Consider the following 21,481-nt stretch of genomic DNA (forward strand, 5'->3'; position numbering starts at 1 on the left):
TTCAAACATCCAACATATTGTGCTTTGAACTAATATGCAGAAAATCAACCACAGCATGGTACCAGTGGCCCTGAGAAGGCCCAGGGGTTCACTCTGACAGACTCAGACAAATGACTGGCCACCGTACCCCGAGAGAGTGCTGTAAGCACCACAAGTGAGGCTGCTCCCAACCAGACTGTCAATCTTCCCCAAGTGCCACTTGGGGAACTGCAGGCTTAAAACAGTGAGCTCTGGGAAATGTAAATAAAGAATTGGAAGATAGGTTCTTAGCACTGCACGTGACGTTTATGGAGGGCCTACTCTGGGCCAGGCATGTAGGTGATAGCAAGACATGCAAACGTGTAGAAGAGGCAGAGTGAGGCAAGGGTTACAGGATCACCTTGGTCAGGGCCAGAGTCCCAGCAGATCTGACTGATGGTGAGAGAAACACACCAAGGGCAGTCCTGATAAGCCAGCAACAAATGACAGGTGGCCCAAAACAGCCACGACCCCCACTGTGAGAGCCCAGACAATTTAAATATTTTTAAAGTATCTTCTAAAGTCAAAGGACACTGGAAAGAAACAAAAATCAAAGCAGAAAATAGTTCCTTCAGCAACTGAGTCAGATCTCAGGAACCAGGGTCAGAAGGGGCCTGACTGCACAGACATGCATGTTCCCTGACATCTCAGCAGGTCCCGTCCTCCACCTGCCCCCTCTCCCAGGACACATGCTCACTCCCACCCCCAGGTATAGCATCTATGGCCATCCCTGAACCTGATGCTGCAAGGCCCAGCAAAGGCCCCCAGTAGCCACCTTCCCACCAGCTTCACTAGGCCCCAGTGATGGAGTATGTGCCATGCGTATGAGCCAGGTCTGCTGTCTTCTCACTGCCCCTTGTCAGTTTTACAAGAACTGCATACGCACACAACTCTCTACCTGAAGAGTTTACAGGATCTTACACACACTAGAACTTAGACCTATGTTTACTGAATTGAATAAAAAAAAAAAAAAAAAAAACAAGTGATGGGCAGACAGAACTGCTGGAGAGGGGTTGGGAAGGACAGGAGGCAGTGTCCTGTGTGATTTATCAAGTGGGATTACTTTGGCCCTGGTTTCAAACCAAGCGTGCTACAGCTTTGAGCAGTATAGCTGCCAACAGCACAAAGCTGCCTAACGGAGGTGACTTGCATCTCCCCAGAAACTTGACAGGCTCCTTTAATCCTCTGTGCCTCAGCTTTCTCACCAAAAATGGAATAATAATCGCTGGGGAGGGAAGATGCTTGTTCTCAGTGCCCAGAGTGTCCTGGGAGTTTGGAGGAAATTCTACTGGTCTACCCCATGGACCTTTCTTCTCCTCCTTTCTATTCATTCCATCCTGAGGAAGGAGGTGTGTCTTGTCTGACTGGCTAATTGGGGAAAGAAAGGAAAGAGGAACCTCAGGCTCAGCTGCACCCCGTCTCCTCTGGGAGTGAGCTGCTCTTCCAGGGCCGCCCCCACTCCCACCTCGTGGCCTGGGCCTGAGATGAGGTGAGGAAGTCTGTCCCACGCTGGGCAGGCCAGGACTCGTGGTCTGCTGTGTCTTCTATCTTTCCATTATCAATCTCAGAGATGATATGCATTTTACCCCAATCTAGTTAATACCCTTTGTTTTATTGGGCAATTTGTTCCAAACTCAGAATACTATTTAATGACAAACTCCCCTCTCCACCGGAAAAAAACTAATAATATCCACCTCAATGGATTATCCTAAAGAGCAAATGAGATAATATACACATGTGTTTAGCATGGTGCTCAGCATACAGGGAGTAAGTAGAAGGTAAACAACAAAGCTCCCAAAATGTTTACTGATATAAAGATCAACACTGTGATCACATCACATGTTAAACACTCCTAGTTGTACTTCACCTGGTACTGAGGAAGGGGCCAGTGGCAGCATGTTGACCTGCCACCTCCCTCTTCCTATAAGACAAAGTTCATAGTATCTTTCAAAGGTTTGATAACTGGTCAAAGGCCATAGGTGTTGTAAAGGGCAGAGGTGGTTTGCCAGTTCAGGTCATCAGACTCCAGAGTCCATTTCAGGCAATGCCAGATGCTGTAATAACAATAAAATAGGCTAGAGGTGATGGGGTAGAGGTGACGGGGTGGAGGTGAAGTTAGTCAAAGAAAACCACTATGAGTACAGAACGTCTGATTGACAAGAAAGAGACAGGCATGAGATGGCTTGAGAGCAGGACCTTTACAGCAAGGGGATGACCCAGTTCTGCTTCATGTAGAAAGAAGCTAGACATGTTGGGTGAACAGAGAATAAAGATCTATATTGTCAATCCTGAAAGAAAGGAGGAGTAGGGAACTGATCCTACTAAGATAATAGGCTATAACTACAATGCCATAGTACTAAAAGCTATGGTCATGTGTTTTTTTAATTAAAAAAAAAAAACAATGAAATACAGAGAGATCAAAGACAGATCCACGTCTACATGGGTGGAGAAGGAAATGGCAACCCACTCCAGTATTCTTGCCTGGGAAATCTCATGGACAGAGGGGCTGGGTGGGCTAACAGTCCACGGAGTCACAAAAGAGTTGGACACAACTTAGCAACAACAACATCTATATGGGAACTTAGCAAAGCATCAAGACAGCTCCATAAATCTATGGGGTAAAGAACAAATTGTAGAGTAGGTAATGCTAGGAAAACTGTCTTACTATTGAATATACGGAGAAAAAGAAAAGTGAGTCTTTCAGCCTAACAAATACAAAAGATTAAATACCTAAATGTAAAAGCTAAAATTATAAAGTTAATGGAAAAACATAAGAGAACATCAGCAAAATTTAAAGAAAAGAATGAACTTAATAAAGAAAAATGCAAATCATATGCCAAACAAGAAATTTCTTAATTATGTCAAAATTAAGAATTTCTGTTCAACAAAGGAGATAATGGACAAAGTTATGGGACAAATAACAGAATGACAGAAGTTATTTTACAAAGTCTAAAACTAATGAGAGATTAATATCTACTGAAAGAAAATTAAATTCTCTTGGAGGAAGATAATATTAACCAGACAACATTAATCACTACAATTATTCCTATGCAATGTCTGGAATTCAATCAGTTCATCAATGAAAGAAACAGGACAAAATGATCAAAACCTGAAAGAAAAACAGACAGTATCAATAAACCCATAGGTGATCCAGATATGGAAGTTACCAAACAGGACTTTAAAATCATTGTGAATAATATGCTCAAGAAAATAAAAGATGGAGAATCTCACAAAAGACCACTATTTTTTAAAAAGAAATAGAAATTATAAAACTGAAAAATAATTAAATTAAGAACTTATTATATATATTTAATAGCATGCAAAAGAGAAGAAACATGAACCAGAAGGTAGATCAAAAGAAAATATCTAGGTTAAAGTAGAGAGAGAAGAAAAACAAAGATGGAAAATACAGGAAAACATTCTTTCCTACCTAGTGTATGTGTAACTGGAGGGCCAGGAGAGAAAAGAGAAAATGGGATAAAAGCAATATTTGAAAAGATAATAGATAATAATTTCCGAAACTGATGAAAGGTATCAATCCCAAGTTGCAGGAAGTTCTACATATCCCATTGTGGCTCAGCTGGTAAAGAACCCACCTGCAGTGAAGGAGACCTGGGTTCGATCCCTGGGATGGGGAGATCCCCTGTAGAAAGGAATGGCAACACACTCCAGTATCCTGGCCTGGAGAATTCTATGGACTGTGTAGTCCATAGAGTCACAAAGAGTCACACACGACTGAGCAATGTTCACTTCACTTCACTACATATCCCAAGCAGAATCATCAAAGAAAACCATGCTGAGGCACATTATAGTAACTCTGTTGAAATCAAAGAATGAGAAAATCTTAAAAGGGGCGGGGGGGGTGGGGGCGGGGAAGCAGCCAGAGTTAAAAAAAAAAAAAAAAACAAGACACACTACCTTCAAAAGAGTAATACAAAGGTAAGACACTGGAATGAAATATTTAAAGTCCTGAAAAAAACAAACCACCAATCTAGAATTCTATACCCATTGAAATAACCTTCAAAAATAAAGTCAAAATAAAGACATCACTAAACAAAAATTGAAAAAAAATGTAACATACCTGTTAAAGAAATACTAAAGAAAGTTAAGTTCTTTAAGCAAAAGGAAAATGCAAATGCAATAATTATTTCAACTAAAGCAAAAAATTATCAGACTAGATTTAAAAATCCAAATACATGCTGCCCATCGAATATAAACTTTAAATATACACTAGACCATAAAGAAATCTCAATAAATATCAAAAGGACTGAAATCATAGAGAATATATTATGAACAATGTAGAAATAAGCTAAAAATCAACAACAAAAAGATAACCATAAAAATAGCCCAAAGACTTTGAATTAGTCAATACATGTCTAAATAACCCATGGGTCAAAAGAATAAATCACAACAGGAATGAGAAAATATTTAAACTAAATTATATGATTATATAATATATTAACGTGTGGGATGCATGGTCCACTGGAGAAGGGAATGGCAAGCCACTTCAGTATTCTTGCCTTGAGAACCCCATGAACAGTAGGAAAAGGCAAAATGATAGGATACCAAAAGAGAACTCCCCAGGTCATTAGGTGCCCAATATGCTACTGGAGATCAGTGGAGAAATAACTCCAGAAAGAATGAAGGGATGGAGCCAAAGCAAAAACAATACCCAGTTGTGGATGTGACTGGTGATAGAAGCAAGATCCGATGCTGTGAAGAGCAACATTGCATAGGAACCTGGAATGTCAGGTCCATGAATCAAGGCAAATTGGAAGTAGTCAAACAAGAGATGGCAAGGGTGAACGTCGACATTCTAGGAATCAGCGAACTAAACTGGACTGGAATGGGTGAATTTAACTCAGATGACCATTATATCTACTACTGCGGGCAGGAATCCCTCAGAAGAAATGGAGTAGCCATCATGGTCAACAAAAGAGTCCGAAATGCAGTATTTGGATGCATTCTCAAAAACGACAGAACGATCTCTGTTCGTCTCCAAGGCAAACCATTCAATATCACAGTTATCCAAGTCTATAAGAAGCTGAAGACAAAGCATTACTTAGAGGGAAATTTGTAGCTTTAAAGATATTACAAAAGAAGAAGGCTGAGGTGGGTAGAAGGTGGGAAAAATGGGTCACCTGTTTTTGTTCTGCTTTGTTTTAGTTCAGTTTAAATAATTAGCTTTTAAAGGGGAAAAGCCTGGTAAACCCCAAAGGGTTTTAGTTGGTACCCTTAAATATGAACAAATATATATTTATGGAATATACGGAAAAGATATACCATAAAAACACTAATCAAAGGAAAGCTGAGGTAGCTATACCTAAATAGACATTAAGGCAATAAGCATTACTAGAAATGAAGAGAAATTTCATAATAATAGAAGTCTCTCCAACAGAAAGTTATAATAATTCTATGTGTATATGTACCAAATAAACTAGCCCAAAAATGTCTAAGCAAAGTAGGCCCAGCTTATCCATGGTCACAAAGGGACTTAATAGACGACATCTGTTTGGCTTCCCTTGTACGGCCAAAGTCTGGCACAGATTAGATGCACAGTAAATGAATAAAAGAGCAGTATTACAAACCAGGATGTCTATCTTATACCAATCCTGCAGAAATTACTAGTGCTTGAAACACTGCAAGTAAATTACTAGTGCTTAAAACATACACATGTGCCAGGAGCCAGCACGGGAGATCCCACCCATGACAAGGTCATGCAGGACTCGAGGGACTCCCTGGGCCATCCCACCCATGACAAGGTCATGCGGGAGAGTCTTGATAAGCAAGGCCTCAGGACTCGACGGATCCCCTGGACCTGCTCGAGCATCTACCACAAAACCAGAATCTGTCTGTCTTACTATTTTATGTCTTTCACCAACTCTTCTGACATTAACAGGAGGCTGTCCCCGACCACCTTTCTCTGGAAAGTGTTAACTTAGGGCTTTAGTTAATAAGTCTCCTGGACAAGATAAGAGTGTTTCAATTCAAACCCCCTGTTAGCATTCTAGCTTACTTGGCAGGTTCATCCAGACTCTTGCAACATTGTTGAGCCATGCTTGCTGCCAAGTTCTCACATCCCTTATCCATTGTGTTCCTGGGAGTGTATATAGTCAGGATGTAGAAAAAACAAGCAGCAGCTTTAGCATTAGTAACATTAGACTTTGAGTTAATAAGTTCTTTCTTTGCTGTAACCCACTGAATCTTTGCTCCATAAAAATGTAACCCTGTACTTTAAGGGTGACGCAGGCTAGAAATTTAAGAAGAAACACTTCAAGGGAAAATTATTGTTCTGGCTGACCAACCTTTATCAAAAAGGGTCATAAAATATCAACAGGCCTCCGGGCCAGAAGATAATGTACAAAAAATAAGACTCTTGCAGGAAGGAACCTGATATCGATAAAAGTTAATACTGATGGAATGTTGAGTTGACTCATTTTTCACCTTGCTGTATGTACAACTCAGGGTATAAAAGCCCTCTCTGAAAATAAATTGAGGGGCCTTGCTCACTGAAGCTTGGTCACCCCGTGTCATTCTTTCCTTATCTCTTTCTGTACCTTTCTTCATTCGCCGACGTCGTCCATCCTGAGGATATCCCTGGACTCTGCTGAGGCTGGACCTCGGTACACAGGGGCCTGCTATGTGATACAATGGTGAAGAATTTACCTGCCAATGCAGGAGATTCAGAAGACATGGGTTCGATCCCTGAATTAGAAAGATCCCCTGGAGTAGGAAATGGCAACCCGCCCTAGTATTCTTGCCTGAAAAATTCCATGGACAGAGAGGCCTGGCAGGCTACAGTCCACGGGGCTGTAAACAGATATGACTGAGCACACAGACACTTTCTTAAAACATATACAACACATATAAACAAAAACACAATGACCTAAAGAGTATAGGATGGTGTTCACAGGCATGATGGGCTTTGGATTCGTCTCTAAGTTGAGGAGTACCTCCTTGCTGGTTTAAGAATTATATAATAATATATGAAAAGTGCCCAGTAGGGTGTCAGGCACTAAGTAAACACTCAATGGGAGCAGTTAATATATGTAAGAAATATTGAAAATAATTCTGGAATAGCAGTCAACAAACCTTCTAAAAATTAAAATCAGAAATGCCAAAAAGAAGAAGAGGAGGAGGAAGGGACAAAGAAGAAAAAGTGGCTGAGAATCAATAATTCAAGACACATATCAATACAATAGAAAATAATAGCAAACTAAACTCAAAGAAAGCAGAATGAAAGAGTGGAAATCAATAAATTAGAAACCAAACCTACAACACAGAGGAGGAGATGGTTGGATGGCATCACCAACTCAATGGACATGAGTTTAGGTTGACTCCGGGAGACGGTGATGGACAGGGAGGCCTGGCGTGCTGCAGTTCATGGGGTCGCAGAGTCGGACACGACTGAGCACAAAGAGTCGGACACGACTGAGCGACTGAACTGAACTGAAACCTATGAAGCTAAAAGTTACCTCTTTGAAAGAAAGAGCATATAATTCACAACCCCCTACTAAAACTAGCTGAGAAATAGAACACAAATTACCAGTATCAGGAATGGAAACAGAGACAATCTTGAAGATTGAAGACAATAAGAAGACATTATCAGTTCAGCTCAGTTCAGTTCAGTTGCTCAGTCGTGTCCGACTCTTTGCGACCCCATGAATTGCAGCACGCCAGGCCTCCCTGTCCATCACCAACTCCCGGAGTTCACCCAAACTCATGTCCATCAAGTCCGTGATGCCATCCAGCCATCTCATCCTCTGTCGTCCCCTTCTCCTCCTGCCCCCAATCCCTCCCAGCATCAGAGTCTTTTCCAATGAGTCACTCTTTGCATGAGGTGGCCAAAGTACTGGAGTTTCAGTTTTAGCATCATTCCCTCCAAAGAAATCCCAGGGCTGATCTCCTTCAGAATGAACTGGCTAGATCTCCTTGCAGTCCAAGGGACTCTCAAGAGTCTTCTCCAACACCACAGTTCAAAAGCATCAATTCTTCGGCGCTCAGCTTTCTTCACAGTCCAACTCTCACATCCATATATAACCACTGGAAAAACCATAGCCTTGACTAGACAGACCTTTGTTGGCAAAGTAATGTCTCTGCTTTTTAATATGCTATCTAGGTTGGTCATAACTTTCCTTCCAAGGAGTAAGCATCTTTTAGTTTCATGGCTGCAGTCACCATCTGCAGTGATTTTGGAGCCCAAAAAAATAAAGTCTGACACTGTTTCCACTGTTTTCCCATCTATTTGCCATGAAGTGATGGGACCAGATGCCATGATCTTATAATTACAATTTTATATACACAAAGTTAAAATATAAATTAAATGGTTAAATTCCTTGGAAAAATACAACTTGCCAAAACTGACACGAAATGAAATAGAAAATTTTAAGTACACATAAAAACGGCTGCTTAGTTGTGAAAATTCACAAATGCTACCAAGAAAGACAAACAAATGCTAAACTGCCTGTGATTATGAATGGCTTTGTGTTTTGCTTCCTGAGTTTTTTGGTTTCCTATTACGCACATGCTAACTTCTAAGAAATAAATGTTATTTTAAAAACATTTTTAAAAGATAATTTTAAATTTTTTTATTTGAATTCATAATTTAAAACCTTTTAAGTCAATGCTCAGAAAATTCTCTCAAATATTTAAGGAAGAAATAACACCAATCTTATACTAACTATAAAAGACTATTAAAAAAAAAAAAGGAACTACTTCTAACATATCTTAGATTAAAAAATCTGACAAGGCTGTTGTTCCAAGAAAGGAAATTTGCCAGCCAGTCTCCTCCATGAATTTATATACAAAAAACCTATACAAAACACTAATAAATTAAATCAAACAATATATAAAATTAATATATGATAGCCAAGTATATTTTATTCCAGAAATGTAAGGTTGGTTTAACATTCAAAAATCAATCAGTGTAGGAATCCTCAAGGTTCATTGTGGAAGAATAAAAGAGAAGGATTCAGGATAGGGTTTTAAAAAACTGCCCCTTAAGGAGCCTTGTGGGAGCTGATTCACCATCATACCTCTGGCTTCCATACCCCTGGCTTCCATACCTCTCTTGAACCATATCAGCCTGACCTTTGAGAAGAAGTAAGAAGAGCCAAAGAAACCTCCCCAAACCTTCCTAGTGTGTGGGCTCTGGGCTATTTTCTCCCTGGTGGAACGACTACCACCACTTCCCCCACTTCACCAGCTGCACTCAGAGCCCAAGGAGCCAGTCAGGACTGGATGGCTCTCTGAGAAACCCTCACCTGGGCACAGTACGCTCACCTGAGGGATGGGGGCTGGCTCTCCTGCCGTTGTAACGCTCTCTCTGGCCTCTCCTGCATCTTCGGGACATTCCCATTGGACAGGGAGAACTTTGAGGTGATTCTGATGGCCTCTGAGCCACTGTCCACAGCTGGACTGTCTTCAGAAAGGTCTCTCCACCTGCCACTCCCCCTGGGGAGCACCCCTTTGCCTGGTAGGTGAGGCGGGCTGCCAGGCGAGGTTCTCCGCTTTTCCCAGGTCAGCTCGCTGAGCAGGCCCCGAGGGCTCCTAGGGGTGGAGGCGGTGCTGGAAGCTGGTCCCTCCAGAGGGGTGGGACAGGTGGGGGTGTGAGTAGAGAGCTCAGGCTCTTGTGGGCTCCCTTCCTTGTGAGGCTGGGTAGAGCTGCTCAAGGCTGGGGACCGCCTCAGCGAGCGTCTGCGGAGGGAATCCTGGAAGGGACAAGGACAAAAGCAGAGGTGAGGATCCCTTGGAGGGAGGTGGGAAATAACCTACTTCAAGACTATGCTGTTCCCTTCCCACCTTTTCCATCCTCAATTCCTTCTCTTAAAATTCTGCCTACCCTCTGAGGAGACTCTCGGGGGCCCCACTTATCCCATGCTTTCACAGCACCCCACGAGCATAAACCCCAGGAGCATGCCTCAGCCTCCTCCCACACCCCTTACAGACAGCTCCAGGGTCAGACGTGTTCTAATTCCTGAATCGCCACCTGCTACGTCCCCTGTGACAAGTCACTGAACTTCTTTGTTCCTCACTTGCCCTTCCTGTAATCTAATCTGTCTACAATCTGCTGTCTGTAATTTCTAAACCCCAAAACCTCTAAAAAATGAACATTTCTGTTGGAATCCTATGGCAAATTCTTTTTAATTGTTATGAAGTTACTTGTAGTCTTTTTTTTTTTCCCCCACCATACTACGGGGCTTGGGGTATCGTAGTTTCCTGACCCAGGATCAAACCCAGGCCCTCAGCAGTGAAAGTGAGGAACCTTAACCACTGGATTGTCAGGGAATTCCCTTGTGGTCTTTTTTCAAGCATGAATATTCATATGTTTTGTGGCAGATATGTTTTGTTTACGGGATGCTACACCAAATCCTACTTCAGGCGTTCTGTGGTACGTGGTTTATGCACAGTATTTCCTTTCTGAAGTTTAAAAAGAAAAATCTAAATTACAAAGCACATTTGGCCCAAAGGTTTTGGATAAAGGATTGGGGACCTGCAGTGCTGACTTCCCACAAGACCACGGTGAGGGCTAAAGGAGAGACCCAGACCCATGTACGGCAGTAGCACAGAGCCAACCCCTCAAAGCAGCCAGCAAATGTTATAACACCACTGCTTAGTATCTTTGCCCCTGTCCCCATGCGGGGACATACTCATGGCCCTACCCTTTCCTACCAGTAGACCAAGTGATGGAGGCCGTTATTCCTTCCTCTCTGGGAAGCTTCCCCAGAGCTTCCCAGTTCAGTGACCTATACCTAGTAAGCAATCAAGTCTTGCTCACTTTCAAAATGCAGGAACTTCAGAGGAGTCGACTGAAGTGTCCTCTCTATCAATCATTAACCAGTGAAATGGGAACTCATGTTGTTACCCATCTGAGGTGGAGGAGTAGAGGGAGGGGACAAAAATACACCTGCTGAGCTTTTTCTGGACCTCTCAGCAATTCCAGAAATAATCCTGAGCCAAATGATAAAGCCTGTGCCAAAAAAAGAACATCTAATTCTGTCCTGTTCCCACCCAGTGGAAATTACTAGGCACCATAAACCTCCTCCGAAAGCCACCCAGGGCATTCCTTGCCACAGAGCAAAGAAAACATTAGTCATTGTTCCCAAGGAGACCCAAACTTCCCGCCAAGGGCAGGGAACCCAGCCTCTTACTCATCCTTCAAAAGTGCAGAGCTGACCTAGCAGTAAAAAATGATGCAATACCTAGCAAAGCTTGCTCTTTTCTCTCATATGGCCAAAGCACTCAAAAACCCACAGAACACCTTCCAGAAAACCTGCGGAAAGGCCACCTTAGTGTCCCTTCACAAGATTCAGATACCCCAGGGGAAAAGAACACCTCGGAGGAGAACTGCTTTCTTCTTTGGGAAGGAGTCTGTGGCAATCTCTCAGTAGTAAAGCGGGTCCAAGCCCTCACCCTCACACCTCAGTACTGAAGGGGACTGAACTGCACAGACTTGATGATTCGAAAGTCATGGTAGGCAGGCCCTGCCTGGTGGTCCAGTGGCTAAGACTCTGAGCTCCCAGTGCAGGGGACCCAGGTTCAATTCTTGGTCAGGGAACTAGATCCCACATGCCACAACTAAAGATCCCTCATGCCACAGTGAAAATCGAAGATCCCTCGTGCCGCAACAAAGACCCGGCACTGCTAAACAAATAAATACGTATAAAAAAAGCAAGTCATGTTACGATAGGACCCTAACATTCATCTGGTCCACCAGTTCTTAAAGTATAGCCCATCAACCTTAGGGGTCCATGCCCAAACCCTTTCAGAGAGCTCAAAACTATTTTCATTATAATAATAAGATATGATGTGCGTTCTTCACTGTGTTGATGTTTGCAGTGATGATCCAAAAGCACTGGTGGGAAAACCTCCTGGGCCTTCAGCACGAACCAAGGCAGAGGCACCAAACTATACCAGTGCTCGAAGTATTCCACCGCACTTACAAAAAAAATGCCAATTTCACTTAAGAATGTCTGTGCTGATGCACAGAAAACGTTAATTGCATCCGATCCTGATCCTGTGTTAGACATCTCTTTAACAGTCTGTGTGACAAAGTAGGAGGTATAAATAAACATTGTGCGGGATGCAGATGACGAAGGCTGTGACTAGGCAAAGCCCTATATGCAGCCATCTGAGTTGTGAGCTGAACTGGCTGCTGTTTTTCATGGAACCACTGACAGATGAACTACGGTTAATTCAGACAGATATTTGGCAGGCATTTTCTTGAAAATAAATTGAACTCAAGGGAAACAAATTATATATTGTTGCCAGTGATCAAATACAAGTTACCTTAAAAATCAGAATTTGGAGAAACATGTTTGCCATTATGAACTTGAGGGCTTCTTGATACTTAAAAGCTTTCTGATGAGTTGAGTGATGACATTAACAAATGTTATTTTTTATATGGTTTCTTGTATAATGAAATGTGTCAACATTCAGAGGATATATAACTTCATAAAACAATAACTTTCGCGTGACCAATGCATCATGTTACTAAGCCATGCACTGGTAAAAGATTCATTCAAAGTGCAAGACAAACCAATGAAAACCGATAACACAAAAATAGTTCACTGGGATGGTTTCAGATTCCACATTAAGAAACAACTTGTCTAGCTTTGATGTACTAGTAAAGAATACCCCTAGTTTTCTGAAAAGACAATGAAGAAACTTTTCCCTTTTCCAACTGCATGACCATCTCTGAGCCATGAAATTCCAGATCTCAAAGGGGTCTTGCAGACCTGGGTCTAACAAATAAGACCATGGCCAAGAGACCACGTCCAAAAGACCTTTGAAGACCTTGTCCGAAAACCTCACAAGATGTAGGCAGGGGCGGAGAGAGGGTCCGCTGCTTTTTGCCTTTAATTCCAGATGAACTGGGAGGACAGCGCTGGCCCCTGAAGCCTTGCCTGCGTGTACACACGCTGCTCCGAGAGTGGGGTGACCAGCGTGGACACAGATGATCTGTTTTTTGGTTTGCTTAGGCGCCCTGATTTGACTGACACCACACTATGAGTTTGGTGTTTGATTTTCCTTTGTTGTTCTGTTTCTCTTCTGTTTCACAAACTCCTTTTACATTCATTCTCTCCTTTGCTTTAGTTTCCCACCTGACAGGAGCCTACAGTCGCCTCTCTTTAAGGGAGACTATAAAACATCCGTGTTAAATTTTTAGAACATTTTTAAAGCAAAACCGAACTATAAGGATTGAGATTTCTTTTTCTCTTTTCACTATCATGTTTTTAAAAATAATAAGTACGTTCTCTAGACTTGGCTGGGTCCCCCACTCCTGAACTGCAAAGATAAACCTAGGTCCATGTGTTCTCACTCGGCAAAGGAACACAGAACCATGGTAACTACCTGCTTGATAAGATGGGTAAACTGAGGGCAGGGAAGGTGACGAGACCATGGCCCCAGGAGCTGGCAGTAGAGCTAGGGACTGATAAAAGGCCCCTTATTCTTGCCCATCCCACGATATATATCCTCCTTTCTGGAGCTGTCTTGTGGGGCACCCTAAATAAACCCAGGCACCCCTTAAGCCATGCCCGTCCTCAATTTCCATGCTCACAGCATCAAACTCAAGCATCATAGCTCATAGTTCATAGCTCATAGCTCATCATGCTCATAGCTCAAGCATCAGGCCCACCTGCGGGGAGCTGGCCATGGGCCCGGCCATCATGCCTCGGACAATCAGGCCAGACTTTGGCCTGACCTTCTCTCCCATCCTCTTCGTGTCCAAGGAAGGCTCTGACATTGGAAGCTTGTCCATCTTCTCCCAAGCAGAAGCCACAGGGGGCCTTTCACCTGGGACTGTCTTTATGGGCCTACTTTTGTGCGAGGACCTTTTGGATGATACAAAATGACCAAGTACATCCCCATCAAGACTGTCGTGTCTGCAAAAAAAGGGATATTTCCATGAAAACAGTCCTCAAAGGAAATCGCTAGCAATAATAATAAATTGCACAGTCCATAGGCACTCACAGCAAGCCCATTCACAAATCTGTGGTGGTTTCTAACCAGCTTTATCATTAAAGGTAAGGAAAAGAAAAGACTTCTGTATCTGGGCAGGTCTGGCCTACAAAATGAGGCCAGAAACAAGAAACAAAATCAGCGTTGATGACTGAAGATAGGATTCCTTGAACTGTCAACATAGAGAGCATCCTTGTTTCTTCCAGACCCAGTGATTAAGGAGAACTGTCGCCCTTCAATACAATAGTTCCCCACCCCACCCCACCTATAGTATATATAGGGTTACTTACTAACCAGGGTTCTGGGCATTTACTGGGGGGCTTGGAATGTATCCTCCATGGATAAGGGGGAGGATTGTATAGTCTTGAAAGGGGTGGAGCCCCATTACTGCACACTATTGAAGGTGGTGGATAGAGACCTTTGGCAAACTTGGTGTTCCCAGTTAAAGTTTGGCAAAGTTAGGCATGGAAACAGCTTCCCTTCCTGGGTTGCTTGGCATTGAGAGAGAGAAAGAATAAGAAAGAAAGATGGTGCATGTGTATGTGTGTGTATGTTTAAGAGAGTAAGAGAGCGGGACTTCCCTGGTGGCTCAGTGGCTACGATTCCACACTCCCAATCCAGGGGGCCCAAGTTTGATCCCCAGCTGGGGAACTAGATCCCACATGCTGCAACAAAGATCGAAGATTCTCATGCCACAGATAAGACCCAGCTCAGTTCAGTTCAGTTCAGTCACTCAGTCGTGTTGGACTCTTTGTGACCCCATGAACCGCAGCACACCAGGCCTCCCTGTCCATCATCAACTCCCGTAGTCCACCCAAACCCATGTCCATCTAGTCAATGATGCCATCCAACCATCTCATCCTCCGTCGTCCCCTTCTCCTCCTGCCCTCAATCTTTCCCAGCATCAGGGTCTTTTCCAATGAGTCAGCTCTTCACATCAGGTGGCCAAAGTACTGGAGTTTCAGCCTCAACATCAGTCCTTCCAATGAACACCCAGGCCTGAACTCTTTAGGATGGACTGGTTGGATTTCCTTGCAGTCCCAGGGACTCTTAAGAGTCTTCTCCAACACCATAGTTCAAAAGTATCAATTCTTCGGTGCTCAGCTTTCTTTATAGTCCAACTCTCACATCCACACATGACCACTGGAAAAACCATAGCCTTGACTAGACAGACCTTTGTTGGCAAAGTGATGTCTCTGCTTTTTAATATGCTGTCGAGGTTGGTCATAACTTTCCTTCCAATGAGTAAGCGTCTTTCAATTTCATTGCTGCAATCGTCATCTGCAGTGATTTTGGAGCCCAGAAAAATAAAGTCAGGCACTGTTTCCACTGTTTTCCCATCTATCTGCCATGAAGTGATGGGACCAGATGCCATGATCTTAGTTTTCTGAATGTTGAGCTTTAAGCCAACTTTTTCACTCTCCTCTTTCACTTTCATCAAGAGGCCGTTTAGTTCTTCTTCACTTTCTGCCATAATGGTGGTGTCATCTGCATATCTGAGGTTATTGATATTTCTCCCGGCAATCTTGATTCCAGCTTGTGCTTCCTCCAGCCCAGCGTTTCTCATGATGTACTCTCAGTTCAGTTCAGTTCAGTTCAGTCGCTCAGTCATGTCCGACTCTGCGACCCCACGAATTGCAGCACGCCAGGCCTCCCTGTCCATCACCAACTCCCGGAGTTCACTCAGATTCATGTCCATCGAGTCAGTGATGCCATCCAGCCATCTCATCCTCTGTCATCCCCTTCTCCTCCTGCCCCCAATCCCTCCCAGTATCAGAGTCTTTTCCAACGAGTCAACTCTTCACATGAGGTGGCCAAAGTACTGGAGTTTCAGCTTTAGCATCATTCCTTCCAAAGAAATCCCAGGGTTGATCTCCTTGAGAATGGACTGGTTGGATCTCCTTGCAGTCCAAGGGAATCTCAAGAGTCTTCTCCAACACCACAGTTCAAAAGCATCTGCATATAAGTTAAATAAGCAGGATGACAATATACAGCCTTGACATACTCCTTTTCCTATTTGGAACCAGTCTGTTGTTCCATGTCCAGTTCTAACTGTTGCTTCCTGACCTGCATACAGGTTTCTCAAGAGGCAGGTCAGGTGGTCTGGTATGCCCATCTCTTTCAAAACTTTCCACAGTGTAACCAAATAAATAAATACATAGTTTTTTTAAAGAATGCCGCTTCATTTTTCCTGAGTTCTTATTTTTCAGATATTTTCATCTCTCCAGTGTTCCATGGCCTTTCAGAATTCTATACTCCTGTCTTTAAGAAAATGCAAACAAAGGAAGTCCTTGAACCTTCTGAATCATGGAAATTAAATTACACATTTTGAATCATAAGTATCCTCCATCACAAAGTGGTCCATTCCCAGGGCCTCTAGAGAAAAATAACCATGCTCTATGACAGGGATTCTGAAAACGTAGAGTGTGAGAGGCTGAGTGACCAGCCTCCTGAAGATGTTCACACCCTAAACCCTGGAACCTGTGAATATGTTACCTTACACGGCAAAAGAAAGGGACTTTGCAGACATGATTATGTTAAGACTCTTCAGATGAAAAGGGAGGGGATAAATGTTACACACAAGTGACTCATGATGTTGTACAGAGGAAACTAACACGATGTTGTAAAGCAATTATATAAATAAAAAGAATCTTGAGATGGGCATATTACCATAGATTGACTGGGTGGGCCCAGTGCAGTCACAGGGCTCCTTCTTAGAGGGAGACAGGAGGATGAGTCAGTAGTAGGAGGTGTGGCAACAGAAGCAGGGGGTGTAGTGATGTGCTCTGAAGACAGAGGGAAAGGCTGCAAGCCAAGGAACGGAGGCAGCCTCCAGAATTCAAAACAGGGGAGGAAGCAGATTCTCCCCCCAAAGTTTCAGATTCAGCCCTCCTGACACCTTGCCATTAGCCCAGTGAGACCAATTTTGGACTTCTGACCTCAACCGTAAGGTAATAAATTGGTGTCACTTTAGGACATCGTGACGGTTCAGTTTTGTAGGTCAAACTTGTTTAGGTTATGCTCCCCAAGTGTTTGCTCAAACACTAGTCTAGATGTTGCTATGAAGATATTTTTTAGATGTGATTAATATCTACAATCAGCTGCTTAAGTAAAGGATATCACTCTAGATAATATAGGTGGGCTTCATTTAATCAGTTGATGACCTTAAGAACAAAAACAAAAGTTTCCCAAAGAAGTAATTCTGCCTCAAGACCATAACACAGAACACCTGCCTGAGCTTCCAGCATACTAGTCTGCCACACAGATTTCAGACTTGCCAGCCCCTACAACCACAGAAACCAATTCCTTAAAATAAATCTTTATTTAAATACATAACATTTATACACACATATATTTATACATGCGTGCTAAGTCACGTCAGTAGTGTGTGACTCTTTTAGACTTCGTGGACTGTAGCTCTCCAGGCTCCTCTGTCCGTAGGATTCTCCAGGCAAGAAAACTGGAGCATGGTTGTCATGCCACCCTCCAGGGGATCGTCCCAACTCAGGGACTGAACCGCATTTCTTAGTGTCTGCTGCATTGGCAGGCGAGTTCTCTGCCACTAGCAGCACCTGGGAAGCCAATGTATATTTACACCTATACACATTTATATACCCTATTGGCTCCTGCCAGTCGTGTTTCTCTGGAGAAACTGAGTTTACATTACAGCCACTATTACAGCCACTGAGTTTATCATAATTCGTTACAGAAGAAATAAGAAACTAATCCACAGTATAAACGAGAAGAGGTACCTGGCTTTGCTTATCTCTGACAATGGTGTTCTCCAACTCTCATCTTCATCTGCGAGGTGGTATATGTTTACCAGAGTGGTCTCTGAGCTTCTCAATGGTAATTTGTTACTTTTCTTTGGTACTGAGAGTTCAGGGATTGGTGTTTCTTGAGTGACACTGTTACCAATATTCCCAAAGTGATCCAGAAAGTATCTGGTAATGAGTTCAAGGTTTGTTTTTAGAGGGTTTTCCTTTGCCTATCATTGGAAGAAAAAAAATCCTTAATTTATTTACAGCTTTAGAGGAAGGGTGGGAAAAGCAGCCACTGAAATTCTTTGACATAGTTTATCAACTTCTTACTCATCCATACATTCTCTCAGCAAACATTCACTAACTACTTATTATATGTCAAGTTCTGTGTTAGGTAGCAACAGGGATGAAAATAAAACCAATACCTTCAAAGAACTAGCATCCAATGCATGAGACAGGAGACTCAGTGAACAAATGTAATGAAATGTGATATGAACAGAGGCATACCTAATCAAATTTCTTCTTGGTTTTTTTTCATCTGGAAATAAATTTATAAAATATATATCCTTTCATTCAAAAAACAATTCAGTCTTTATGATCACTAACTCTACCAGTTTATAAACATTTGGGACCTGCATGATTTCTTAGTTTGTATATACTGTGTGTGTGTGTGTGTGTGTGTGTGTGTGTGTGTGTGTGCTAAGTCACCAGTCTTGTCCAACTCTTTGTGACCCTATGGACTGTAGCCTGCCAGGCTCCTCTGTCCATGGCATTCTCCAGGCAAAATACTGGTGTGGGTTGCCATGCCCTCCTCCAGGGGACCTTCCTATGGAGGATCTAACCCTGACCGAGGATCTAACCCACGTCTACTGTGGCTCCTGCCCTGCAGGCAGGTTCTTTACCACGGAGCCACCTGGGAAGCCCCTTCTTAGCTTGTGCACTCTACATCTAACACTGGACACAAGAAAGGACAGAGACAAACAGCAGAAGGTTAGTGGAAGAGCACAGAGAGGCAGTCAGGATTGACTCAGTTTATGTCCCAATCTTTAAAAAAGATGAAATGAAACTCTTTGGTAGTAGATTTTGGAAACAAGTAGTATCAGTACTCCCTTACCCTGACAGCACTAAATATTACCTTTGAAGGTTTTTTTCAAAGACAAATTATCGGGCCTTGCTGAGTCTTACTAAACCAGAATTGCCAAGATTAGAACACTGATTCCTTTTAGAAGTTCTCCTAAGTAATCTGCACAGAGTTATCCAAGCTGGTCTCAGGAGTTAGACTATGTGTCAGTCAGCACCCCACCTGCCGGGTAACATTCAGGCCCTTCAGAAAGGCAGCCAGGCATGGTGGTGAGTTTGCAGTCAGAGTGATAAAGTGCCTGATAAAGAGCCTGACACAGAGGGAACCCTTGGGTGTATCCAGTCTTTCCCCCTTACTATTTCCCTGACCTATGCAGTAGAACTCTGGGACCAAGACCCACAGGTTATGACCAAACTCAACAGAATTATCAGGCAGTCAAAATCAGCGGACAGTTTTATTTTTTAGAATAGGACCTGAACTATTTTGTCTAAGTCTAAATGAAATTTACAAGGAAGAGAGCTGGGGGGCTGGGGACGTTACATAATTTACTTCAACCTTCTTATTTTCCTTTCAGTATGAAAGATTTGGGGCCCTAAATACCTGAATTATACATTGTGGTTTTTTGTATCGTTTTGCTCATAAAGATACAGCCTTTATATGAATCTAGATACCATTTTTCAAAACTGTAGTTTTATATAGGTATTTTATCTATGGCACATTAAAGGGGGAAAACAAATTACTAGAATTAACATTAAATCGCAGGGCTTTCCCAGAATCACTCTAGTTTTGAGCTGAGTGAACGTGAAAATTGTGATGACATAGATAGATTAATGAGTATATTATTTTCCTGTAAAATATAAGCTCCAATTTATTGTATAACAGCTAATAACTACTAGATAAATCAAATAATCAGGAGCTGACTATGGCTCAGATCATGAACTCCTTATTGCCAAATTCAGACTTAAATTGAAGAAAGTGGGGAAAACTACTAGACCATTCAGGTATGACCTAAATCAAGTCCCTTATGACTATACAGTGGAAGTGAGAAATAGATTTAAGGGACTAGATCTGATAGAGTGCCTGATGAACTATGGACGGAGGTTCATGACATTGTACCGGAGACAGGAAATAAGACCATCCCCATGGAAAAGAAATGCAAAAAAGCAAAATCGCTGTCTGGGAGACCTTACAAATAGCTGAGAAAAGAAGAGAAGTGAAAAGCAAGCAGAAAAGGAAAGATATAAGCATCTGAATGCAGAGATCCAAAGAATAGCAAGGAGAGATAAGAAAGCCTTCCTCAGCGATCAATGCAAAGAAATAGAGGAAAACAATAGAATGGGGAAGACTAGAGATCTTTTCAAGAAAATTAGAAATACCAAGGGAACATTTCATGTAAAGATGGGCTCAATAAAGGACAGAAATGGTAGAGACCTAACAGAAGCAGAAGATATTAAGAGGTGGCGAGAACACACAGAAGAACTGTACAAAAAAAGTCTTCACAACCCAGACAATCACGATGGTGTGATCACTTATCTAGAGCCAGACATCCTGGAATGTGAAGTCAAGTGGGCCTTAGGAAGCATCACTACGAACAAAGCTAGTGGAGGTGATGGAATTCCAGTGGAGCTATTTCAAATCCTAAAAGATGATGCTGTGAAAGTGCTGCACTCAATATGTCAGCACATTTGGAAAACTCAGCAGTGGCCACAGGACTGGAAAAGGTCAGTTTTCATTCCAATCCCAAAGAAAGGCAATGCCAAAGAATGCTCAAACTACTGCAGAATTGCACTCATCTCACACGCTAGTAAAGTAATGCTTCAGCAATACGTGAACCATGAACTTCCTGATGTTCAAGCTGGTTTTAGAAAAGGCAGAGGAACCAGAGATAAAATTCCCAACATCCACTGGATCATCAAAAAAGCAAGAAAGTTCCAGAAAAACATCTATTTCTGTGTTATTGACTATGCCAAAGCCTTTGACTGTGTGGATCACAATAATCTGTGGAAAATTCTGAAAGAGATGGGCATACCAGACCACCTGACCTGCCTCTTGAGAAACCTGTATGCAGGTCAGGAAGCAACAGTTAGAACTGGACATGGAACAACAGACTGGTTCCAGATAGGAAAAGCAGTACGTCAAGGCTGTATACTGTCACTCTGCTTATTTAACTTATATGCAGAGTACATCATGAGAAACGCTGGGCTGGAAGAAGCACAAGCTGGAATCAAGATTGCTGGGAGAAACATCAATAACCTCAGATAAGCAGATGACACCACCATTATGGCAGAAAGTGAAGAAGAACAAAAGGGCCTCTTGATGAAAGTGAAAGAGGAGAGTGAAAAAGTTGGCTTAAAGCTCAACATCCAGAAACCTAAGATCATGGTATCTGGTCCCATCACTTCATGGCAGATAGATGGGAAAACAGTGGAAACAGTGACAGACTTTATTTTTCTGGGCTCCAAAATCACTGCAGACGGTGACTGCAGCCATGAAATTAAAAGACACTTACTCCTTGGAAGGATGGTTTTGACCAACCTAGACAGCATATTAAAAATCAGAGACATCATTTTGCCAACAAAGGTCTGTCTAGTCAAGGCTATGGTTTTTCCAGTGGTCATGTATGGATGTGAGAGTTGGACTATAAAGAAAGCTGAGCACC

At 42.5% G+C, this 21,481-nt stretch overlaps 1 protein-coding gene across 4 annotated transcripts in view; it reads right to left on the minus strand.

Moving 5' to 3' along the window:
* Positions 1 to 21,481, minus strand: part of MINDY4 (MINDY lysine 48 deubiquitinase 4) — a 119,843-nt gene that overhangs the window by 89,158 nt on the left and 9,204 nt on the right. For all 4 annotated transcript variants that reach the window (XM_069586726.1, XM_069586725.1, XM_069586724.1 and 1 more), the window contains exons 3-5: positions 17,733 to 17,968; positions 13,658 to 13,904; positions 9,301 to 9,728 (exon numbers count right to left, since the gene is read on the minus strand). In XM_069586726.1, the coding sequence (XP_069442827.1) occupies positions 9,301 to 9,728; positions 13,658 to 13,904; positions 17,733 to 17,968 (911 nt within the window). The remainder of the gene's footprint in view (positions 1 to 9,300; positions 9,729 to 13,657; positions 13,905 to 17,732; positions 17,969 to 21,481) is intronic.

This window comes from Ovis canadensis, chromosome 4 (genome assembly GCF_042477335.2).
Source record: "Ovis canadensis isolate MfBH-ARS-UI-01 breed Bighorn chromosome 4, ARS-UI_OviCan_v2, whole genome shotgun sequence".
NCBI classification, from domain to species: domain Eukaryota; kingdom Metazoa; phylum Chordata; class Mammalia; order Artiodactyla; family Bovidae; genus Ovis; species Ovis canadensis.